This window comes from Engystomops pustulosus, chromosome 3 (genome assembly GCF_040894005.1).
Source record: "Engystomops pustulosus chromosome 3, aEngPut4.maternal, whole genome shotgun sequence".
Lineage (NCBI taxonomy): Eukaryota > Metazoa > Chordata > Amphibia > Anura > Leptodactylidae > Engystomops > Engystomops pustulosus.
In genome coordinates, this window is record NC_092413.1 from 127,873,415 (window position 1) to 127,895,583 (window position 22,169).

General features: G+C 40.0%; 1 protein-coding gene across 1 annotated transcript in view; it reads right to left on the bottom strand.

The window, feature by feature from the left end:
- Positions 1 to 22,169, bottom strand: part of LOC140121911 (dynein axonemal heavy chain 5-like) — a 200,949-nt gene that overhangs the window by 132,329 nt on the left and 46,451 nt on the right. The window contains exons 22-32 of the mRNA XM_072142073.1: positions 21,677 to 21,827; positions 12,780 to 13,008; positions 11,556 to 11,776; positions 9,806 to 9,984; positions 9,368 to 9,481; positions 9,092 to 9,267; positions 7,548 to 7,638; positions 6,854 to 6,919; positions 5,775 to 5,887; positions 4,027 to 4,126; positions 3,403 to 3,516 (exon numbers count right to left, since the gene is read on the bottom strand). Of these exons, the coding sequence (XP_071998174.1) occupies positions 3,403 to 3,516; positions 4,027 to 4,126; positions 5,775 to 5,887; positions 6,854 to 6,919; positions 7,548 to 7,638; positions 9,092 to 9,267; positions 9,368 to 9,481; positions 9,806 to 9,984; positions 11,556 to 11,776; positions 12,780 to 13,008; positions 21,677 to 21,827 (1,554 nt within the window). The remainder of the gene's footprint in view (positions 1 to 3,402; positions 3,517 to 4,026; positions 4,127 to 5,774; positions 5,888 to 6,853; positions 6,920 to 7,547; positions 7,639 to 9,091; positions 9,268 to 9,367; positions 9,482 to 9,805; positions 9,985 to 11,555; positions 11,777 to 12,779; positions 13,009 to 21,676; positions 21,828 to 22,169) is intronic.

Consider the following 22,169-nt stretch of genomic DNA (forward strand, 5'->3'; position numbering starts at 1 on the left):
CCCAGGGGATTCCTTCCAGTCATTGCTCACGTACTAATGCCACGGCTGCGGTGGAGAGATTGGGGGTAGGAGCAGTAGCAGCTCCATCAGCAGCAGCTTAAGTCTGGAGTCCTTAATGAGCAGCTTCCTTCACCCATCTAGTGAGGTAGGCAGTCGCAACAAGAAGCCGCAGGACATGGAGCAGACCCTGCGCCAACAGGTGGTGGCCTACTTTGACAGCACTCTACCACGCCAGGTAGAGGATCCACTGGACTACTGGGCAGCCAAACTTGAGGTGTGACCACAACTAGTGGATTTTGCATTAGAGAAGCTGTCCTGCCCGGCCAGTAGTGTGGCATCAGAGTGGGTGTTCAGTGCGGCGGGGGCCGTCTCTACCCAAAGGAGAACCCGCTTGTCCACCCGTAATGTGGAGAGACTGACCTTTTTCAAGATGAATCAGGCATGGATCGGCCTGGATTTCAACACACCATATGAGATGAGGTCAGTCATGACGCCTCCCCCCAAACGTTGAGAAATTAGTCTGGATCCTAACTACCTGCCTCAGCCACTATTCTGATGCTGCCACCCGCTTGATGCCACACATCTGCTGCCAGTTGCTCCATCTGCCTCCCACCATCTTTACCAGGGACTGGAATTGTTACCCACCTCCACACTCATTGTTTGTCATTTCTACCTCCTGCTGCTGCTGGCACCTCCACGCTCTATCATTGAGCCACACTGTGGCCTACCATGTTGCTGCCACCTCCCGAATTTTTCATTGTGCCACTCTCTGACCTCATGCTGCTGTTGCCACTGCCACCTCCATGCTCTAACATTGTGCCACACTGTGTCCTACCAAGTCGCTGCCCTGTAAAGAATTTTTCACTTAGCCACTTGCTGACCTCATGCTGCTGCTGCCACTGCTGCCTCCACGCTCTAACATTTTGCCACACTGTGGCCTACTATGTTGCTGCGACCTAAGGAATTTTTCATTGTGCCACTCTCTGACCTCATGCTGCTCCTGCTGCCACCCGCCTACTTTGACAGCACTCTACCACCCCAGGTAGAGGATCCACTGGACTACTGGGCTGCCAAACTTGAGGTGTGACCACAACTAGTGGATTTTGCATTAGAGAAGCTGTCCTGCCCGGCCAGTAGTGTGGCATCAGAGTGGGTGTTCAGTGCGGCGGGGGCCATCTCTACCCAAAGGAGAACCCGCTTGTCCACCTGTAATGTGGAGAGACTGACCTTTTTCAAGATGAATCAGGCGTGGATCGGCCTGGATTTCAACACATCATATGAGATGAGGTCAGTCATGACGCCTCCCCCCAAACGTTGAGAAATTAGTCTGGATCCTAACTGCCTGCCTCAGCCACTATTCTGATGCTGCCACCCGCCTGATGCCACACATCTGCTGCCAGTTGCTCCACCTGCCTCCCACCATCTTTACCAGGGACTGGAATTGTCACCCACCTCCACACTCATTGTTTGTCATTTCTACCTCCTGCTGCTGCTGGCACCTCCACGCTCTATCATTGAGCCACACTGTGGCCTACCATGTTGCTGCCACCTCCCGAATTTTTCATTGTGCCACTCTCTGACCTCATGCTGCTGTTGCCACTGCCACCTCCATGCTCTAACATTGTGCCACACTGTGTCCTACCAAGTCGCTGCCCTGTAAAGAATTTTTCATTTAGCCACTTGCTGACCTCATGCTGCTGCTGCCACTGCCGCCTCCACGCTCTAACATTTTGCCACACTGTGGCCTACTATGTAGCCGCGACCTAAGGAATTTTTCATTGTGCCACTCTCTGACCTCATGCTGCTCCTGCTGCCACCCGCCTGATGCCACACATCTGCTGCCAGTTGCTCCATCTGCCCCCCACCATCTTTACCAGGGGTTGGAATTGTCACCCACCTCCACCCTGCTGGCACCTTCACCTATGAAGTTCTTTTTTGGCAAAGACATAATATTTTCAGGGAAATTGTAATGAATGATGCATGTGGCATCTCTAATCTTCAAATTTAAATTAAAAATTTCAACTTCGAATTTATTTCAAACTTTGAATTCATTTCAAACTTCAAATTCATTGTGCCACACTGTGGCCTGCCATGTTGCTGCCACCTAAAGAATTTGTCGTCGTGCCACTCTATGACTTCATGCCGCTGGTGCCACTGCCACCTTTGAAGTTCTTTTTTGGCAAAGACATGATATTTAAGGGAAAACTATAGTGGATGATGCATGTGGCGTCTCTAATCTTCAAATTTAAATGACATTTTTTTTTCTATGAATTCATTTCAAACTTCGAATTCATTTCAAACTTCAAATTCATTTCAAACTTCAAATTCATTTCAAACTTCAAATTCATTTCAAACTTCAAATTCATTTCAAACTTCAAATTCATTTCAAACTTCAAATTCATTTCAAACTTCAAATTCATTGTGCCACTCTGTGGCCTACTCGTGCTGATGCCAACTGACCGCTGTCTCCCTGGAACACCCTGTGATTTCGATAATGCTGTTTTCCCCCCTCACCACTTGTTGCCACTATGTTTGGTCAGAAGGAATGAAAAGCTTCAGGATTGAAAGCCAAAGCAGGAGTGGATCCACTCCTGTTTGTTTTTGGCTTTAGCAATATTGATGATGGATTATTGACTGATTGAAATAGGACACTGACGGATGAAAAGAAGGGCAAAATGATCAGTGACGTCAATGCAATATTACTGCCGACACCCTCTCCCCTCTTTTGGGGGGTTTCTACATGTATCAGCGTTTAACAGAACAGGTTCTGTCGTCATGTATGGAATCATCTGATGTCAGTGTAAAAAGAGTGCACTCTTTGATGTAATAGTGGGATCTTGGCCCTCAGCTCAGTCCTTTCAAGCAGGAACAGACGTTACTTTGTCAGGCTGCATTGCAGCTTCGCTTATTTGGTGAGGTTGGCCTCTCTAAGTGCCCATGGAATTGAAGAGTGAAGCAATTCTAAGAGCGGAGGCTGTCATGTGCGTGTCATACTAAAACACAACATTGTTTGAAGACCAAACCACGCTCCCTATGCATATTTAAGCATGGCACAACGTTCTACAACACCCTACAGGCTCTCTGCAGCCAGAAAATACCTGTTTTTTTAATGTGATTCATCATGATTCGATTTGGGTCGAATCAAATGTTTTCCAAAAATTCGGCAAATCGGGTCGAATCGGATTTCAACAAATTCGCCCATCTCTAGCTATGAGACTCAAGAACACAACCCAGAAACATCATCTGTTTCTCTCTGGCCCATAAAGGGTGAATGGAATGGGAAAACAGGATATCCCATTATGATGCCAATATTTTCGTCTTTCACTTTCACTAAATTGTATTTGGAATTTTGCATGAGACATAAGTGTAACAATGTACCATAAAAAAATATGAAAAGTATACCTCCTGGTTATTCATTTTAAGGTCTACATCAGCCCAAAGTGTGTTCCGGAATCGTTGGTCAAACTCAATGAACTTCTGAAACAAGATATACAGTGTTCCTAGAAGCTCCAAATCCTAAAACAAAAACAAATTAACAGATGTAATCTTATACACGCAATAAATACATTTAGTGATAAACATTTTACTGTGTTTACTATAAGCTTAAAATGTTTGCTAGAAATATTCAATATATAGGCTGTAAATGGTTTCTAACTAATCAAAAGAGTGAACGCAACAAACTCTATAATATATCTTATCAAAGCCATATATTTTATTTTCTGTTCTTCCTCCGTAATTTGATTTTTACTCCAAAATGTATCTGCCCGTTTTCTATTTCATCAGTTCCCAGGGCTTCTAATCCTTTGAGTCTGGAAAATTCTCTATTTACATAAACACTAGGGCCTGTGGTCATATAATATGCTGGAAAGGGAAGTCTTTTAACATGTAAAATAAGCTTTTCTTTATTTTTATCTATCTGCAACCAGCTCAGTTTAAGAAAAAAGTTCAGAACAAAGGTTTAATAAGATTTGAAAACATTAAGCTGTTTGTTTTTTATGTATTATTCATATATGGAATTTTTTATACCTTTCCAGTCCTGTCCAACTCATAAAATGCCTTTGGAACAATATTGAAAAGTTTTTGCACTGAGTTCAGGGTTTTCCTCTTAGCATCATAAGCCTGGTATCTGTAGAGAGTAATAATATTTTGCCATGAATGATATCACAACAAATGTTAAAACAAATGCATAAAATACTTCAGCAGATGTTCACAGGATGAATTTGAGAAGAAAGGTGAAAGCTTTAGTTTTAAATGACTATAACAGGTCTGGTTACAATTACAGTTTACTGTAATCTTTCAACTAAGTTTCCAACTCCCACACTGCGAACATTCCATAACTCTAAGAATTTATTGTACAGATTTAACTCTGAGTAGAAATTGTTCTGTACCTGGACACATACAGAACAAGGTTCATTTATGAATCGCAAGTGTTTAATATGTACCCGAGTCTATTTTATATATTGTTTTTGGACATGAAAGCCAGTGCTTCAGTCATGTTCTTAAAGATAGACAAATGGATTCAACCATTTAGCGCAGAAACCCCAGCTGTAATGTGCAATACCTAATACAAGGCCTAATGCCTATTTTTTGCAATACTTTAATGCGGAACTGTTATTTCAGATGATTGTTGATATTGTGTGTGGAGGAGTGTTGTGAACATTTTTCTAAAATACCTCATTAAGAAGTTCTCCTTAGTTTGTAATGAAAAAGGCGGCAGTGTGCCCCTAGGTTACGTTACTTCTACATTACTATTGCACAGCTGTGAGTGAGTGTTAACTCTTTCTGCTCTCTCTCTGGCTGCAGTATGCTATGAGCAGTATTTTCAAAGCTTAAAGGAAACCTACCATTTAGAATGGTAGGGGTAAGCAGTAAGTACCGAGCACCAGCTCAGGGTGAGCTGGTGCCGGTGCTTAGTTTCGTTAGTGTTAATAACCGCAGTATCGCGGTTTTAACACTGTTTAAACTTTAGAGCAGAAGAGGCTTCGGCGCTGCGTGCGCACGATCGTGCGCGCGCCTACATAGGAAATGCCGGAGAGGTTGCACGCGCACGGTCGAGCGCAGCGCCGAAGCCTATTCTGCTCTAAAGTTTAAACAGTGTTAAAACCGCGATACAGCGGTTATTAACACTAACGAAAGTAAGTACCGGCACCAGCTCACCCTGAGCTGGTGCTCGGTACTTACTGCTTACCCCTGCCATTCTAACTGATAGGTTTCCTTTAAGTGACATGTCTGTGCTGCAGACTACTCAGTTCTTGGGAGCTGTACAAGAGCACAAAGGTGGGGCGCAAGAGATGAGAAGTCTGCAGCACAGACAAGTCACATGTTGTTTTTCAAAATGCATCCAAACTAGAGCCCAACCCCTAGGACTACACATATGATTCTGTCAGGATGCAGGGTAAGTTATAACACACAAATATATTGTAATACAAATGCTTAGAGGAGGCATGTTTGCAATGCAGCTGTAATGGGCTTCTGTAACCTGTCTTTAGTGAAAATTAGGTCCCTGGTAAAAGGTTCCATTCAAAGAGTATTCGCTAATGAAGTATATTCAAAAAATGTTCACCACATACCCCCCCAGACACAATATAAAAATTATCTCAAATGACAGTTATGCTTTAAAGCCTAAGGTAAGTGGTACATTCTTCAATATATTATATTCACAACAAAAGGGAGACAATAAAAAATACAACATGACCTGGAAAAGAACAATAGTTGCATTTTTAAGAGTTCATAGGCTTATATAAAATCTGTCATTTAGTGTTTTCAGAACATACCTCTCATTGAAATCATGTAACCTTGTCACAGCTTCCTCTGGTTTTACACCTGGGGCTGCCGGCCCTTGTGTATCAAATCGATTTCTAAACTGGATCACCTCCACAATAAAGCTCTGTGAATAAATGTCAATGAATTTATCAAACTGAAATGAATAAGCCCATAATACTAATGGGCAGTTTGGGCAATAGACCGGAGTACAAGAAAACCCATCCAAAATTGATACTGCCCAATATTACTACCTCTTCTCTGTATGTATTGTCAGTGCATAGTATTACTACTCATATCTTGTATGTACAACACTTCTACTCTTATATAGTACAGGCAGTCCCCAGGTTACATACAAGATAGGGTCTGTAGGTTTGTTCTTAAGTTGAATTTGTATGGAAGTCGGAACTGTATATTTTATCATTGTAATCCCAGCTAGAACTTTTTTGGTCTCAGTGACAAATGGATTTTAAAAATGTTGGGTTGTCATAAGAATCAATATTAACAATAAAGCTTCATTACAGACAACTTTGATAACTGTTACAGCTGTTTTTTGTAGCCTAGGACTAAAGCACAATAAATTACCAATATCCAGAGGTCCGTTTGTAACTAGGGGTCGTATGCAAGTCGAGTGTTCTTAAGTAGGGGACCAGTGTTGTAAATGGTACATAGTGGCTGAAATTCTGTCACATTGAGGCCAAGGGACTTTATTTTATACAATAAATGTAAACATTAATTTACTGTCAATAAGAAAAATTGTTTACAATTAATGGTTACAACATGGAAACTTATCACATAATGGTCACAAGTTTGATATATAAGTAAAGCTATTCTTTTTTTCCTAATGTTCTTTTAAGTCGCACAGCAATCACTAAAAGCTCCACATTATAATGTGTATAGTTTCTATAAATAATTTTCTATACATTTTTATTAATATTCAACACACAAATTTCAACTGTACAATGTTAGATCAAAATGATTGCTCTTAAAAGAACTGATTTTGTAATAACATAATTGATGTACATTTCACCCACAGTAGTTTGGGAGATGCTATATTAAAATATGATGTAAGCTTTATAAAATGCACTCTTACTTTTACTTGCTTGTCAAGTTCCTGCTTAAAGATATCCTGTTTCTCCTTCAGTAATTTGTCCTTTACCTGTAAAAGGAAAATACACAAGATTACCTCCTTGCTTTATGAGAAAAATGTTAGAGTCAGCTTTCATTTTCCCACACCAGTTTAAAACATCAAGTCCGAGCTCAGTTTATATATTAGCTGAATGAGCTAGCCATGCCCACTAAAGAAAATTTTGCCAGAAATGGGACTATTTTTGTTGAATTGTCAATTTCAGGGCTGTAACAGAAGATACCTATAAAAATATGCTAAAAAGAAACTTTATTGTCCTGCCATTGAATCTGCCAGATTAATATGGCTCTTAGAAAAAGTGTAATTAACATGTAGAAATATCTTAAAAATTTATAAAAAAAACTACTGGAAAAAAATTAATTTCATGGATATCACTAATTGTTCTATAAAATTGAATATAAACTGATCCTTCAATTCACTTATAAATGAGGATCCAAGACTGGAATTTCAGAACGGGGCCTGACAAGATGTTTTACTTTAAGAGGTGAAATATTAACAATTATTAGTTTACAAGTTAGATAACATGTGTGGTTTCTTCTAAAAACAATCCCACTCTAAGAATGTATTCTGTATGGCATTATGCAGTAGTGACAATGTTCCTGCAAGAAAACAGAAACTTTAAGATTAGATTTTCACTCACAGTAACAGTAAGATCCATCAATTCAACCCATTTATTTCTCAAGTTAGTTACATCATTCACTTCTTCTCTTGGGATGCGCAGCTGATAGGATCTGTAAACAGAAACAGTTCTCTGTTTTTTGCAGTATAGAGATATTTCTGATATAGAGATTAACATATTAATATTTATGAACTTTAGTACTAAATACTCAACAAAATGTAGGTTATGTAAGAAATTATTTTTGGCCTAGTTTCAATATATTTAATGACTATGAGAAATGTTTTTGGTAATAAAATGTTATGCTTTGTTTTCTAAACATATAAGTGGTCTCAGTAGTTCCCCTCTCCCCAGGACTTGGCTGTTCAATCTGGCAGGGAGCCAGTTAAAGTTTGATTATTTCAATAACTATATAACGCAGAGCTATTTCAAAAATGTGTGGGAAATACAGTATTGTATCTGTGGGAACCTGTCACCAGCTAACAATGGCTCCCTGGTGACAGGTTTCCTTTAACTATACTTCCTTTTGCTTGGCAATTGCTTCAGTAAGTTCAGCTACTACACAGTATGCAAATGAGGATTTTTGGGACCACTAAATACAACCATAACTAGTAGAAAAGATAGCTGCATCTAATGGTTCTTATAAAAAGTAACCCAAATGAGTAGTAACTAAAACAATACATTCAACATACTCAGCTTCAGGGAATATACATCTTGTTTCAGACTGAGACACCAATCAATAATCTAATATTGATACTATCCTGAAAAAAAACTAAATGGCCACTCTGTGAAGTCAATACTTCATATCTGTAGCCTAAGTGGTGTCCAGATAAAAGCCTAGAAAATCTCTTATGCACTCCTTTACAGATGCACTTTAAAGAAAAGGTCACTTTCAAATTATGCTGTCATAAATAAAAAATCAAGAGTCATTAGGAGCACTAAAAATAATTTGTATATGAAATAAGTGAAACCTGGTGCAGCCAGTTAAATTGTTCTGGCCCATTATGTTTTGGGTGTGTTTATCTGCTTAGGGCACAGGACTACTTCACTACATCAATGGGAGAATGGGTGAGCCATTTACCATAAAATTCTGAGCAACGACCTCTTTCCCTCTGCCAGCACATTAAATATGGGTTGTGGCTGGGTGTTCCAGCAAGACAATACAAAACATACACAGCCAAGTCAACAAAGAAGTGGCTCAATAAGAAGCACATTAAGAAAAACTTAGAAAACATAGAAAACTTATTGAGGGGCCGAAGCAAAGTTGCTAAGTAACACCCTCAAAATTTTAATGATTTAGAGATAATCTGCAAAGAGGAGTGGACCAAAATTCTTCCTGACATGTGCGCAAACCTCATCATCAACTACAAAAAACTGCTGAGCTGCCAACAAGGGTATTCCCACCAAGTATTAAGTCTTGTTTGCCTGAGAGACCGAATAGCTATTTCTCACTTTAAAATGCAAATAAATAAATACATATATCACTGTATGTAGTTAGCTTGGTTCTAGTATTGTATCTACACACAGTACTTTAAAATATAATCAAAAATGGCGTCCTACAGAAATACCTTAGTTGTTCATATGTGATTTCTATTGGTTGGTACACTTCATCAATCTTATTTTCCATATTTTGTAGTTCTTCAAGAAGTTTTAAAACAGAATTTAACTGCTCCAGGCTTTCTACCGACATGGTGAGCTGCTTCCATGCTTTCTCTCGATATTGTACGACAAGTAGAAGTTCTTCCTGAAAGAAGCATATGACAATAAACACTGATACAAATAATAATTATATATTTTACATATAAGACTGGTAGAGATTCACTTACTGGTAGAGATTCACTTACTTTCACATGCTGATGTAAAATAGTAGCATAATGAGACTTCCAACTTCCAACAAACCCTTTTAATGTCTCCTTTATTAATGAGTAATCAAGAGAAATACAGCCTAACTGTAAAACCTGGAAAGAAAAGTACAGCATATATCAATGTATCAAAATTATATTGCATTAAAATAATTGTAACACTGAGAGGAAAAGGCAGCCATAATTAAACAATACTGAGTATCAAGATTTCTAATTTTACTTGTCAATGCCTACATGTAAACATGTGTTTATTCTAAACTTTGTTTACTGTTACAGTAAATAGTTTGCTTTCATGTTCCCTACTGATCCCTACAATGGAAACTTGACCTCTATTACAGTGTGTGAACAAACAACAAATTACAACATTGGGACAATGCCATCATAAGGTTTTGATTATTTAAAACAATGTTTTATGCTTACTTCAGGGTATTCTTTAATTTGTTCTTCAATCGTGAGAAAATGTTTTACTTCTTTGTGTATTGCAGCACTGCTTGGGTTACCAGCTAAAAACTCCTGGCTTTGTCTATACATGTTATCCGCCCACAAGAAGTTGTAGCAGCTTAGGGTGAACACTTGCTTCCTAACCAAGGGGTTTAAGCCTATGAGAATATAAACAAAATATCTAACATCTCATACACAAATATATGTAATTAATACTATTTTTTAAAACCACACACAAGCAAAATTACTAAATAACTTGTTACCGCCATTCATAGTATTTGCTTAAAGTTAAATCAACATAATATTACTGATACACAATAAATATCTTAGAGAAAAAAATGAACACACAAAGCACATCCAACAATGGTATTTTACTTTAACCCTGTCCCGCACCCTGACATAACTGTACGAACAAGGTGCTGGCAGTTGCCGCACCATGACATACAGTTACGTCATGGTGATTGCCCTGGCTCAGAAGCTGAGCCTTTGTGATCACCCCGGGTTCCCAGCAGCATGCAAAAGCCAGGCTCCCGCAGTAACAGTCTGGATCGAAACTATCGCAATCCCGGCTGTTTAACCCTATAGACCAGTGGTGGCGAACCTATGGCACTGGTTTCAGAGGCGGCACTCGGAGACCTTTCTGTGGGCACCCAGGCCATCCTCCCAGCATGAAGTTCACCAGACAGGACTCAAAGAATCTTTCTCCAGAATTTTCCTACAATGATAGGCGAATTTGCCCTTCTCCTTTCAACTGTGTTGGTGTCCTTAGGAGGCTGAACGATTGAAAGTTATCAAAGAACAAGGAGAAATAAATTACTGCTTAAATTGCTGTGCTGGCACTTTGCAATAAATAAGCGGCTTTTGGTTGAAGTTTGGGCACTCAGGCCCTAAAAGGTTCGCCATCACTGCTATAGACCACCGACCTCAAGGCACCATAGCAACGATGTTCCATGCAGAATGCATAGGCTGTGTAATATGCTTGCGATACATTAGTATACATCAGTGAACAAAAAGTAACATTAACTCAGAAATGCTACCAATAAAAATTACAGTTTGACTTGCAAAAAACAAACCCCAAAACAGCTCCGTAAACAAAAAAATCAAAATGCTGTGCCCTTACATTGTGATGAAAAAACAAGCAAATTTCTCACAAAATGAGTTCTATATTCTGCAAAGTCAAACATAAGCTATATAAATGGGATATCGCCATAATCGTGGTGACCCATAGATTAAAGATAACATATTATTTTTATGGTAGGGTGAATGGCTGGAAAAAAAATGCTAAAAACCCAAAACCAGAATTAATGCTTTTTGAACCACCACCACAAAAAGGGTTAATAAAATCTCATCAATTTTCTATTGTACCCCCAAAAATGTACCTGAAAAGTAGATCTTATCCCGCAAAAAATAAACAAAAAAATAAACCTGTAAAATGTAACAATGTAAATCTGCTCTGATCTGCTTCCGTTCCGGCCGTGTCCCCATACAGTAGTTTACCAACACATATGGGGTATTGGAATACTCGGGTGTAATTGGGTATCAAACTTTGTGGAGTATTTCATCATTTAATACATTGCAACTGTTTAATTTTTGGCCAAAATGAATGTATTGTCTAAAAAATATTACAGTTTGTAAATTCCAACTCTATTTTGATATATATATATATATATATATATATGTGTGTGTGTGTGTGTGTGTGTGTGTGTGACCAGAGTGAAATGAATGGTACCTCTTATTGATTCCAAAATCTTTGTTTTAATGTACTGCAGCAGCTCATCTGTAGACATATGTGCATGGAAAGATTGCCCTTGGTTCTTTCCTGGCCAACAGCTCAAACAAATGCAGGTATCGATGATGGAAACTGCAACCTGATGCATAGCATCTTCAGCTTCATCTATAGAAGGATCTATTAGAATATTTGGAATCTGGAACTTGAGGGACAACTTAAACCTGTGACATAAAAGAACAGCTCTGAGTAATTCCTAGTAATCCATTCCCTTAGATATATTGTAAAAATGAATTCAGTCAATCAATTCATCAAATGAAAACAATTAAATATAACAATTAAGAAAAACACTCAAAAGCCTGTATTACATAAAAACTGTTTTTCAAAAGACTGTAAAAGATGTAGAAAAATTAAAAAGCCACAATTCAGTTACATATTATATAATCATAAATATCTTGCAACAAACTACGAAAGCAATTTTTTTTACAGATGATCTTGAAAGAACCTGCCTAACTAATTTGGTTGATCGCACTTGACAAGTTACATCATTTCAGCATCAGCCTCTGCCTACTAGGTCATGTCAGGTAATGGCAAACAATATTGCTTTTAGAATACAATGCATTTCAAGACTATAAAATTACTTACAAATGGTGCCATTGAAAAATACTACATTTTTGACAAAACAGCTTCATCCTAAATGCCAGACATAGAATTAAGACCTACCACAGGCTAAGGAGCTAAACCCATATATTAAGTTTGTATTGTACTTTGTTTTTATGTATGCTATAATCATTCATACATTTTGGAGTTCTTTGGCCTTCAGTACAAAATGTTATATGCCAGTAATTCCAATGAACCAATGAATAGTTTAAAAAATGAAGAGTTCTTCAAAGAAATGAGTTAAGATATCTAACTGTCAACAAGCAGTAGTAAGAGGATTAGAAATTGGCTATGCTTGCCTCAAAAACTGCACAGATGAAATGAAGGGGTGGAAAAAAATATTCTACTACTATTATATTACTGTGATCTGCACTGTTCATTTATAAAATTTTGTTGAATCCTTAGTTAGGATTTAACTGAGCTTTATACTTGTGTAGTAAGATAACAAAAATCTCACTACTAAGGTGTCATACATTCATTATTATAGAAAATTAATGAATTTAATTTCTCTACAGAAAGTGGTAACACATCTTATATTTAATAAAATGTATACAGTTTTAATCTTACCTCAACATTTGTGCTGGAATTCTAGCTCTGAAAAGCATATCTCTTAGCATATGTTCATTAACTAGAGATTTGTTCCATTGGGCATGCAGTCCATCTGGTGCTTTATTTAATAAAAGGAAGAGGCCTGGTTCAATAAATTCCATTTCACATCCTGCTAACTGTGTGAGGATGACTAAGGAACGTAAAATACAAGTGTATAGAGCATGACGAAGCTGATCACTAATTGACTCTGAAAAAGAAAGATAAATCTTTTATAAAATTCTGTAGATCACTGAATGTTGTCTCTTTATCTACTATCACATTTTTTCCTACCCAAAAAACAGTGTAAAATAGCAAATAGACAGGTTGCTATAGTAATAAATAACACAAACAGAATCATAAGGCAAAAACAGGCCACATAAAGCACACTAATGTATTTTGTTACTTCCCTGAATAAGCTCTGAAAAACATACATTAAAAATAAATGAAGCAGTAAGACAGGAAGAATGGTAAGATACAAATACTTCAAGTGGAGGGGCACTTTCATATGTCCAAATTTGGTATTATAGTGTGCATATACAGTGGGTATACAGTACAGTTAAATTTTTCACTCTTTGTTTCATTGCGGCCAATTGGTAAGATCCAAAAGCTAAAATTTCTTTGCCCGTTAATTTACTCTCTGCTAATTTTTATAATTTTTTAGTTTTATAATTTTAAAGTATAATAATTTTGTTAATTTATAACAATAAAAACTGAAATATCACATGATCATAAGTGCACAAACCCTTTGCTCAGTATTGAGTAAAAGCACCTTTTGCACTAGTACAGCCATGAGTTTTCTTGGGAATGATGCAACAAGTTTTTCACACCTGGATTTGAGAAACCTCTGCCATTCTTCCTTGCAGATCTTCTCTATCTGATCAGCTCCCTCAGGATGTGTCACATGTGCTCCTGCGACCCATGTCTCGGATCATGGTCGTACCTGTTTGCCCCTATATGGCGGAACCCCCATCGCAGTGGCTGCAACTGTGCTCACCTGTCCATGTTCCAGCGATGGCTCCTGTGGCCCGTCTCCTGTCCACCTGCTCTGTGAAATTTAAAGGGCCAGTGCGCTGCTAATTTGCCACTACCGCAAGCAAGTTGCGCCTATGGAGCGACCTGGTGGTATCCCGCCGCAGAAAGTCCACTTAAACTACGCTACCAGGTGTCGGTTTACGTATTTGCTCGCAGAGGTTCAGTGAGTCCCCCACCACCAATCCTGACAGCAAGATCTGGCCATGAATCCTGCCAAGGTACCTCTTCCTAAAGAACCTAACCTTGCCACCATCGTGGCTCAGTAGTCCCAGCAGATTTCCATGCAGGCCCAGGAGCTTAACCAGCTTAACGCCATCATGCAGCAATTATTAGCCGTGCAGCAGCAGCGACCAGTTCCTGCAGCACCTTCTGCTACCACGACTTTTCCAAAACCAGACGGCATTTGTCATGCCAGTGGTTCTCAACCTTTCTAATGCTGTGACCCCGCAATACAGTTCCTCATGTTGTGGTGACCCCAAACCACAACATGAGCAGTAAAAACACAATAAAATTGCGGCTCCAATGGCTTTAGGCGACCCCCGGTTTTGGTTGTTCGACCCCCACTGGGGTCCCAACCCACAGGTTGAGAACCACTGGTCTGTGCCCTCCAAGTATGACGGAGATGCCAAGTTGTACAGGGGCTTCATCACCCAATACTCACTGCACATCAAGCTGATGTCTACACAGTTCGTCACAGAAAGGTCTAAGGTGGCATTCGTGGTCAGCTTACTTTATGGGAAAGCCCTGGCTTGGGCCACTCCTCACTGCGATTGAATGGATACTCCAAGATAGTGTCTATAACAATGAACGTAAAATGTTTATTTTAGAGAGCTTGAAATTAATTCTGTATAATAACTTCTTTATGTTTCAAGATGAATTTTATTTACAGAAACGAGGTACGGCCATGGGGTCGAATGTGGCCCCCCCATATGCAAATTCGTTTATGGCCCATTTCGAGAATCAATACGTCTATCAAAATTTGCTATTTGTAAACCATGCCAAAACATGGAAGCGTTTCATAGACGATATATTTTGCATATGGGAGGGGCCACTCGACACCCTTTTGAACTTCTTGGAAGATCTAAATTCGGTATGGGAAGAGTTGAAGTTTACCATGACTTATAGTCAACATGACATAACCTTTCTCGACACCAGAATCTTTAAACAGGAAAATGGCACCTTACTTTCAGATATTTTTAGAAAGGATACAGATCGTAATAGCCTTTTACATTTTGATAGTGCCCACCCCCTTTCAGTTAAAAAATCGATTCCGAGATCTCAATTCCAACGAGTTGACCGCATAGTTTCGGACCCCACTCTTAAAACAATCAGGTTAGAAGAGATGGAAAAGAGATTTATACAAAGGGGATATCCACAGAAATTACTAGAAGAGTCAAAACAAACGTTATCCACCAGAATTAGATCTACTACCATTTCACGCCTCCCATTTGTAAGACAATATCATCCCTTAATGTATAAGATTGATGGCATCATTAGAAGACACTGGCATCTACTTAAGGACGCATATCATAACATTTCAGAATTCCAAGAACCCCCTTTAATTTGCAATAAAAAACTCCCTACGCTACAAAACAAATTAGTGAGAGCGGACTTAGGCAGTGACAAGAAGTCGATTAAACAAACCTTGTTGGCACCAAAGAAGAATGGTACGTTTCCCTGCTTAAGCTGCCAACAATGCAGCAACGTAAATAAAAGTGACACATTTTTTCATCCTCATTCAGGACGAGCATACAAAATAAAAGGCTTCTTTACCTGCCACTCCAGAGATGTTATCTACATCATTAAATGTCCGTGCGGTCTCCTATACGTTGGTGAGACACGCCAGCGTGTGGGCGACCGCATTGGACAACATAAATCTACCATTAGACGAGAAAACCTATTGTTACCAGTACCTGCACATTTTAAAAAATGTAACCATACACTACCACAACTGAAATACCAGGTCATTGATAAAATCAATCCTCCGAGAAGAGGCGGAGATATCACCAAATTGCTTCTACAGAAAGAGGCATTTTGGATACACGAACTTAAAACTTTGGAACCATTTGGTCTCAATAGGGATTATGAAATTTGCAACTTCTAGTCTGACCCTTTATTATTCTCTTCCAGACACAGAACACTTGAACTTCCTTGATTTTAGGAAGAAGAAATGGTATGAATCCCATATAAATATATTGTGTCCCTATAGAGCCTTATCTAAACACTAACCAATATGCCACTGCATTATTTGTCAGAGTGACTAACTTTAACATTTGTTTTTTGATCCATCGTGAAATATGTACATGTAGTTTTTCCTTCTTTATATGTTCTAATTTCATTGAGAACTTTATGACTAAATGTAATTAATGTTTTGAATTATGAGTCCTAGATGACAATATTCTTGTTGTTTACTTACCCACTTGAGTTCTGTTGTGCACTTGTTCGGCATGCCCACGAAGATGTACCGGACTAACAGATCACATGACTGAATCATGTGAATGATGACGCATATGCTGGACTAATCACCTGACCCGGGAGTCACATGACGAGTGACGCGGTCTATGACGAGTCATTGTTTCATTGGATATTGATACTCTTTATAAGGACTGAGATTAACATTAGCAAACCAGCTGATGAAGGCTCGGTCAGAGCCGAAAAACGCGTTTACCGCGATATGCTTTGTATCATTTTGAAAATTTGACAATTAAAAACCAATATATAATTGATCTACCTCGAAGTGCCGGGATCATTTCTTCTACTGGATACCTTTACCCCTATCCACGAGCACGAGGTAAGAATCTCCGAGTGCCGACCAAACCAGACAACAATTTGACCACTCCTCACTGTGACAGGAACGACACGGTCATTGCCAACATTACCGCATTCCTCGCTGAATTCCAGTCCATCTTCGAGGAACCAGCTGGTGCATCTTCTGGGGTGCTATGTACGGCACTTTATTTCCGCTCGACAGGACGACTGGTCTATTCTGTTACCTTGGGCGAAATTTCTTCTATAACTCTCTGGACTCTGAGCCTGCCAGTGCCACTCCCTTCTTTCTTGTTTATGGACGACATCCATCCCGCCTCTTCCTCTCTCCATGCCTTCTGATGTTCTTACTGTGGAAGAGTTAGTTCAAGATCTCAAGTCCATCTGGGAGCAAAATAGTAAGTCTCTACTTCGGGTTTCGGTCTTTGTTTCCTAGGTCCATTCGAGGTGCTGAAGCGCTAAAGGTGCTTAATCCCGTGGCCTACAAGCTCCGCCTTCCTCTCACCATGCGCATCCTGAACTCCTTCCACGAATCCCTTCTTAAGCCTGTTATACTGAATCGCTTCTCCCAGCAAGTGGCTCCTCCTTCTCCTGAGGCTGATTCCACCAATGTCTTTGATGTAAAGGAGATGCTGGACATGAAGTCGGTTAGAGGATAGTGGTTCTTTCTTATCGACTGGAAGGGGTTCGGGCCAGAGGAGATATCTTGGGAGCCTGAAGACAGCATTCTGGATCGCAGGGTTCTTCAAAGGTTACTTCTGGCCAAGAAGAGGGGGAGGCCAAAGAAGGAGGGGGTACTGTTACAGGTGAGTCTGCGCACCATGTTTCGGATTGGGGACGCACCCACGTGCCCTCCGTATGGCAGCGCCACATTACAGTGGCTGCAACTGTGCTCACCTGTCCTTGCTCCAGCGACGGCTCCTGTGGCTGCTAATTGGCGTCAGCCAATAGCTGCCCTGATATATAGCTTGCCTCTTCCTTTGACCTCTGCCAGATCTTTGTGCCCCATTGCCATTGACAGAAAGGGTGTTATTGTGACTTTTGTGATTTTCCCGTTGTGACCTCAGCTTTGTTCCCCGATCTTGATTCTTTGCTGCCTGTCTTGACTGTTTCCTACTTTTCCCCGTACCTCCAGTCCGGACCTCCTGCCTGACTACAACTCTGTCTGCCGTTTCTGTACCTTGCCTTACCATGAGAAAGACGCACCTTTGGAGTGAACTGGTGGTATCCCACAGCAGCAAGTCCAACCCGCTTTGCGGCTGGCTCTGGCGAATACCGGTGCCACTTAGACTCCCAGGTGTCGGATTACGTCTTCACTCGTGGTGATTCATTGGGTCCACCACCACCGATCCTGACAGTTTGGATAGTAAATGTTGGTGGACAGTCATTTTCAAGTCTTTCCAGAGATACACAGTTGGGTTTAGGTCAGGGTTCTGGATGGGCCAGTCAAGAATGGTCACAGAGTTGTTCTGAAGCCACTGCTTTCTTATTTTAACTGTAGACTTAGGGTGATTGTCTTGTTGGAAGGTGGACCTTCTAGAGCACTCTGGATGAGGTTTTCATCCAGGATATCTCTGTACTTGGCCGCATTCATCTTTTCTCTCCATGTGTGTTTTTGAAATCTGTATGCAGGTTTTTATATGTCTTGCACTGAGGAGAGGCTTCCATCGGCAGACTCTGCCATATAGCTCCAACTGGTGAGAGCTGCAGTGATAGTCAACTTTGTGAAACTTCTCCCACCATCCTACTGCATCTCTGGAGCTTGGCCAGAGAAATATTGGGGTTCTTATTTACCTCTCTCACCAAGACTCTTCTCCCATTATTGCTTAGTTTGGCTGGACGACCAGGTTGAGGAAGGGTTGTGGTCATCCCAAACTTCTTCCATTTAGGGATTTAGGAGGCCACTTTGCTCTTATAGTGCTGCAGAAATTATTTTGCTCGAGTCTGTAAGCTCCTTGGGCAGTTCCTTAGACCTGATGATTCTCAAGTGCTCTGGCATACACTGTGAGCTGCAAAGTCTTATATAGTCAGGTGTGTGCCTTTCCTAATCAAGTCTAATCAGTTTAATTAAACACAGCTGGACTCCAATGAGAAATAGAACCATCTCAAGGAGGATCAAAAGGAAATGGACAGGTTGTGAGTTAAAAGTGAGTGCCATAGCAAAGGGTTTGAATACCTATGACCATGTGATATTTCAGTTTTTCTTGTTTAATAAAATAGCAAAATACCTACATTTCTGATTTTTTGTCAAGGGTGCAGAATGTACATTTATGACAAAAAAGAACATTTTGGATCTTACCAATTGTCTGCAATTAAACAAAAAGTGAAAAATTTAAAGGGGTCTGAATAATTTCTGTACCCACTGTATTTGTCATAAGCAAATCATTTGTAGAGACCAAAAAGCTACTACAGTTTTAATTGCAAAATATGAACAGCAAGAGACATTATCATTAGTGATGTGAGTGGATTCAACAAAGTCTGTGTGGGTTTGGCAACCGTACTCGAGGCCGCACATTGGGGAGCAACGTTCATTCCCAAAATGGTGGCACCCAACACTAATTATCATAAGTTTTTCCTCTGCCCCAGCATTGTTGGCTTTATCCTTAGCTCACTCATTGCCAGAAATGTCACTGTGGCAGATTTATCACTAAGAAAGAATCTTACTTAATTTAACCCCTTAAGAACAAGACCCTTTTTCATTTTGCCATTTTTCACCCCCCCCCCCCCACACACACACACACAGATCCATTATTTTTCAATGTAAAGAGCTGTAAGAGGGCTTGTTTTCTGAGTAACAAATTGCACTTCATAGTTACAGTATAGTTCAGTATATAGTAATTCAATTATTCATTAATTCAGTAATTCATTAAGGGGTTAATGGATTGTGTTTGAAGCTCTTTGGTGCATTTTGTAGGTCATATTTATAATAGTTGTTCAGACAGTTTGATACATGAAGTGTTATGGTTACTTCACGCGTTCAAGGAATGGCTGGGGGATTTCCACAGCCAATCCACACCCAATAGGCTTGTTTCTGCTGTGTCCAGGGAACAGTACTCAACCTTTGCATTTTTTAAAAGTTGCAAAAATGTTAAACTTAGAATTCTGCAACATTTGACAAAGTTTATGGTATTGCAGACTCCAAAAAAAGTCTGTATTGCCAGGCACAATTGTAGTACAGGCTACACCTAGTAGTACAGATGAGTCATGAGAAGCTAGCCATTGCTGCTACTAACAGTATGGAGGTGTGTGAGAATAAACAATGAAGTGAAATTCAGCTCACTGGAGCACTGTGACCCCTTCCAGCAATTCTGCTGTTGCTGAGAATCAGAACTTTATTGATATCACATTTATAACCTAAACTAAGGACAAACTATCAAGTTTAAGATCCTGGTTTACTCTTTTAAACGGCACAGATTTTAGCTTAAAGGGGTGTTCCCTCTTCAACAAATAAATGTTATTGTTTGTATAATGAAAAGTTGTACTATTTTCCTTTATTCTTCCCATATTATGGTCACACAGGTGCATGGCTCCTTATATCACACAGCTCTGATTACTGTCTATACTAACTAGCTGTGCACCTGTGTAACAGGTGAGATTTCTACCTACTGGAAATAAACATAGAAGCTTTACGAAGGGTTAACAGCTACGATCAGTGCTAGCATTATGCAGCAAACACTCCCCGACTATTTTGCCATGTTCTGGCGCTAACAACTTTTTCGTACTTCAGTGTATGGAGCTGTGTGTGGTTTCATTTTTTGACGTTTTGAATGCTACATTTTGAGGACTTGTGCTGCCTTTTGATTACTTATTATTGGTTCACTGCTAGAGATGAGCGAGCATTAAAATGCTCGGGTACTCGTTACTCGAGCCGAACATTTCCAGATGCTCGAGTGCTCGTTTCGAGTAACGAGCCCCATTGAAATCAATGGGAGACCCGAGCATTTTTTAGTAAAATTAAAAACTGAACGAGCACTGTTCAGTGCAGATGTTTTCACTAAAAGAACAGAGTGAAAGAACACTGCAGAACAGATTGCAGATGTTCGCGAACATCTGCGATCTGTTTCGGAGACACGCGTGCAGAACGATGTTCTCTGCAATAGTATTTGAAGAACAATATGTGTGAAGAACAACTTGCAGATGTTTGGAAACATCTGCAAGTTGTCCTTCACACATATTGTTCTTCAAATACTATTGCGGAGAACACCGTTCTGCAAGCGTGTCTCCGGGACATCTGCGATCTGCTCCGGAGACACGGTGTTCTCCGCAATAGTATTCGAAGAACAATATGTGTAGAGAACAACTTGCAGATGTTGTCAAACATCTGCAAGTTGTTCTTCACACATATTGTTCTTCAAATACTATTGCACCGTGCAAGCGTTTCTCCGGAACATCTGCGATCTGCTCCGGAGACACGCGTGCAGAACGGTGTTCTCCGCAATAGTATTTGAAGAACAATATGTGTGAAGAACAACTTGCAGATGTTTGACAACATGCACGCGTGTCTCCGGAGCAGATCGCAGATGTTCGCGAACATCTGCAATCTATTCTGCACAGTGTTCTTTCACTGTGTTCTTCAATTAAATGATTAAATTAAATGTTTTAATTGTATTTTTTTACTGTTATTTACTTTTTTTTTTTACATTAAATGCTCGTTATCGAGCAGGGCAAATACTCGTCCGAGCAACGAGCCGGTCCGAGTATGCTAATACTCAACCGAGCATTAAGCTCGGACGAGTATACTCGCTCATCACTATTCACTGCCTCTTCTCCTCTCAGTGATCTTGTGATTATGGGATGCTGGTGTAAGGAGGCCGCTGGATCTGTCTAACACAGCAGATACAGTGACAAGTGTTACTGTAACTGGGGACTTATTACCTGTAACTGGGGCTGAACAGCAACCCCAGTTACAGTGGAAAAGTAAGGTGCAAAAAAGAAAAAAATCACATTGAAATATGAAAAAGTTGGAGCCATAAAATATAATTATTAACTGGTTCATGGAATATTTAATATTAATGTTATTTCAATATAAAGGTGCATTGGTTAAAAAAATCGTTTGAAGAGGAAATATTGAAACATACCTAGTACTTTACTAGTAACTTCTTCTGGGTATTCTTTACTGGAGTCATCTACAGACATTGTCTGAGATTTACGTGAGGATTTTTTGGTCCAAGAATTAGAAGATGTATTCCTTAACTGGCCAGATGATCTGCTGTTTTCTGGAATGGAACCCTGGTGGTATAAATTAGTACATGTAAACATTGAGGCACATTTTGAAATGCTGTGTTAGGCTACATTCACACTACCGTATGGAGGACGTATATACAGCCGATGTATATACGGCCGATATACGTCCTCCATAGACGGCAATGGGCGCACGGCGCCCTACGGGAGTGGTACGGTGCAGCACACGTGCAGCGCCTTACCACTCCGTACCCGGGGAAAAGATAGGACCTGTCCTAGCTTTACCCGTAATACGGCGCCGTGTGCCATGTATCTCTATGGAGAGGGGCGGGGGTGAGCTGCGCTCACCTCCTCCTCCTCTCCCCATGCACTGCTGTTGCCCGCTACGGT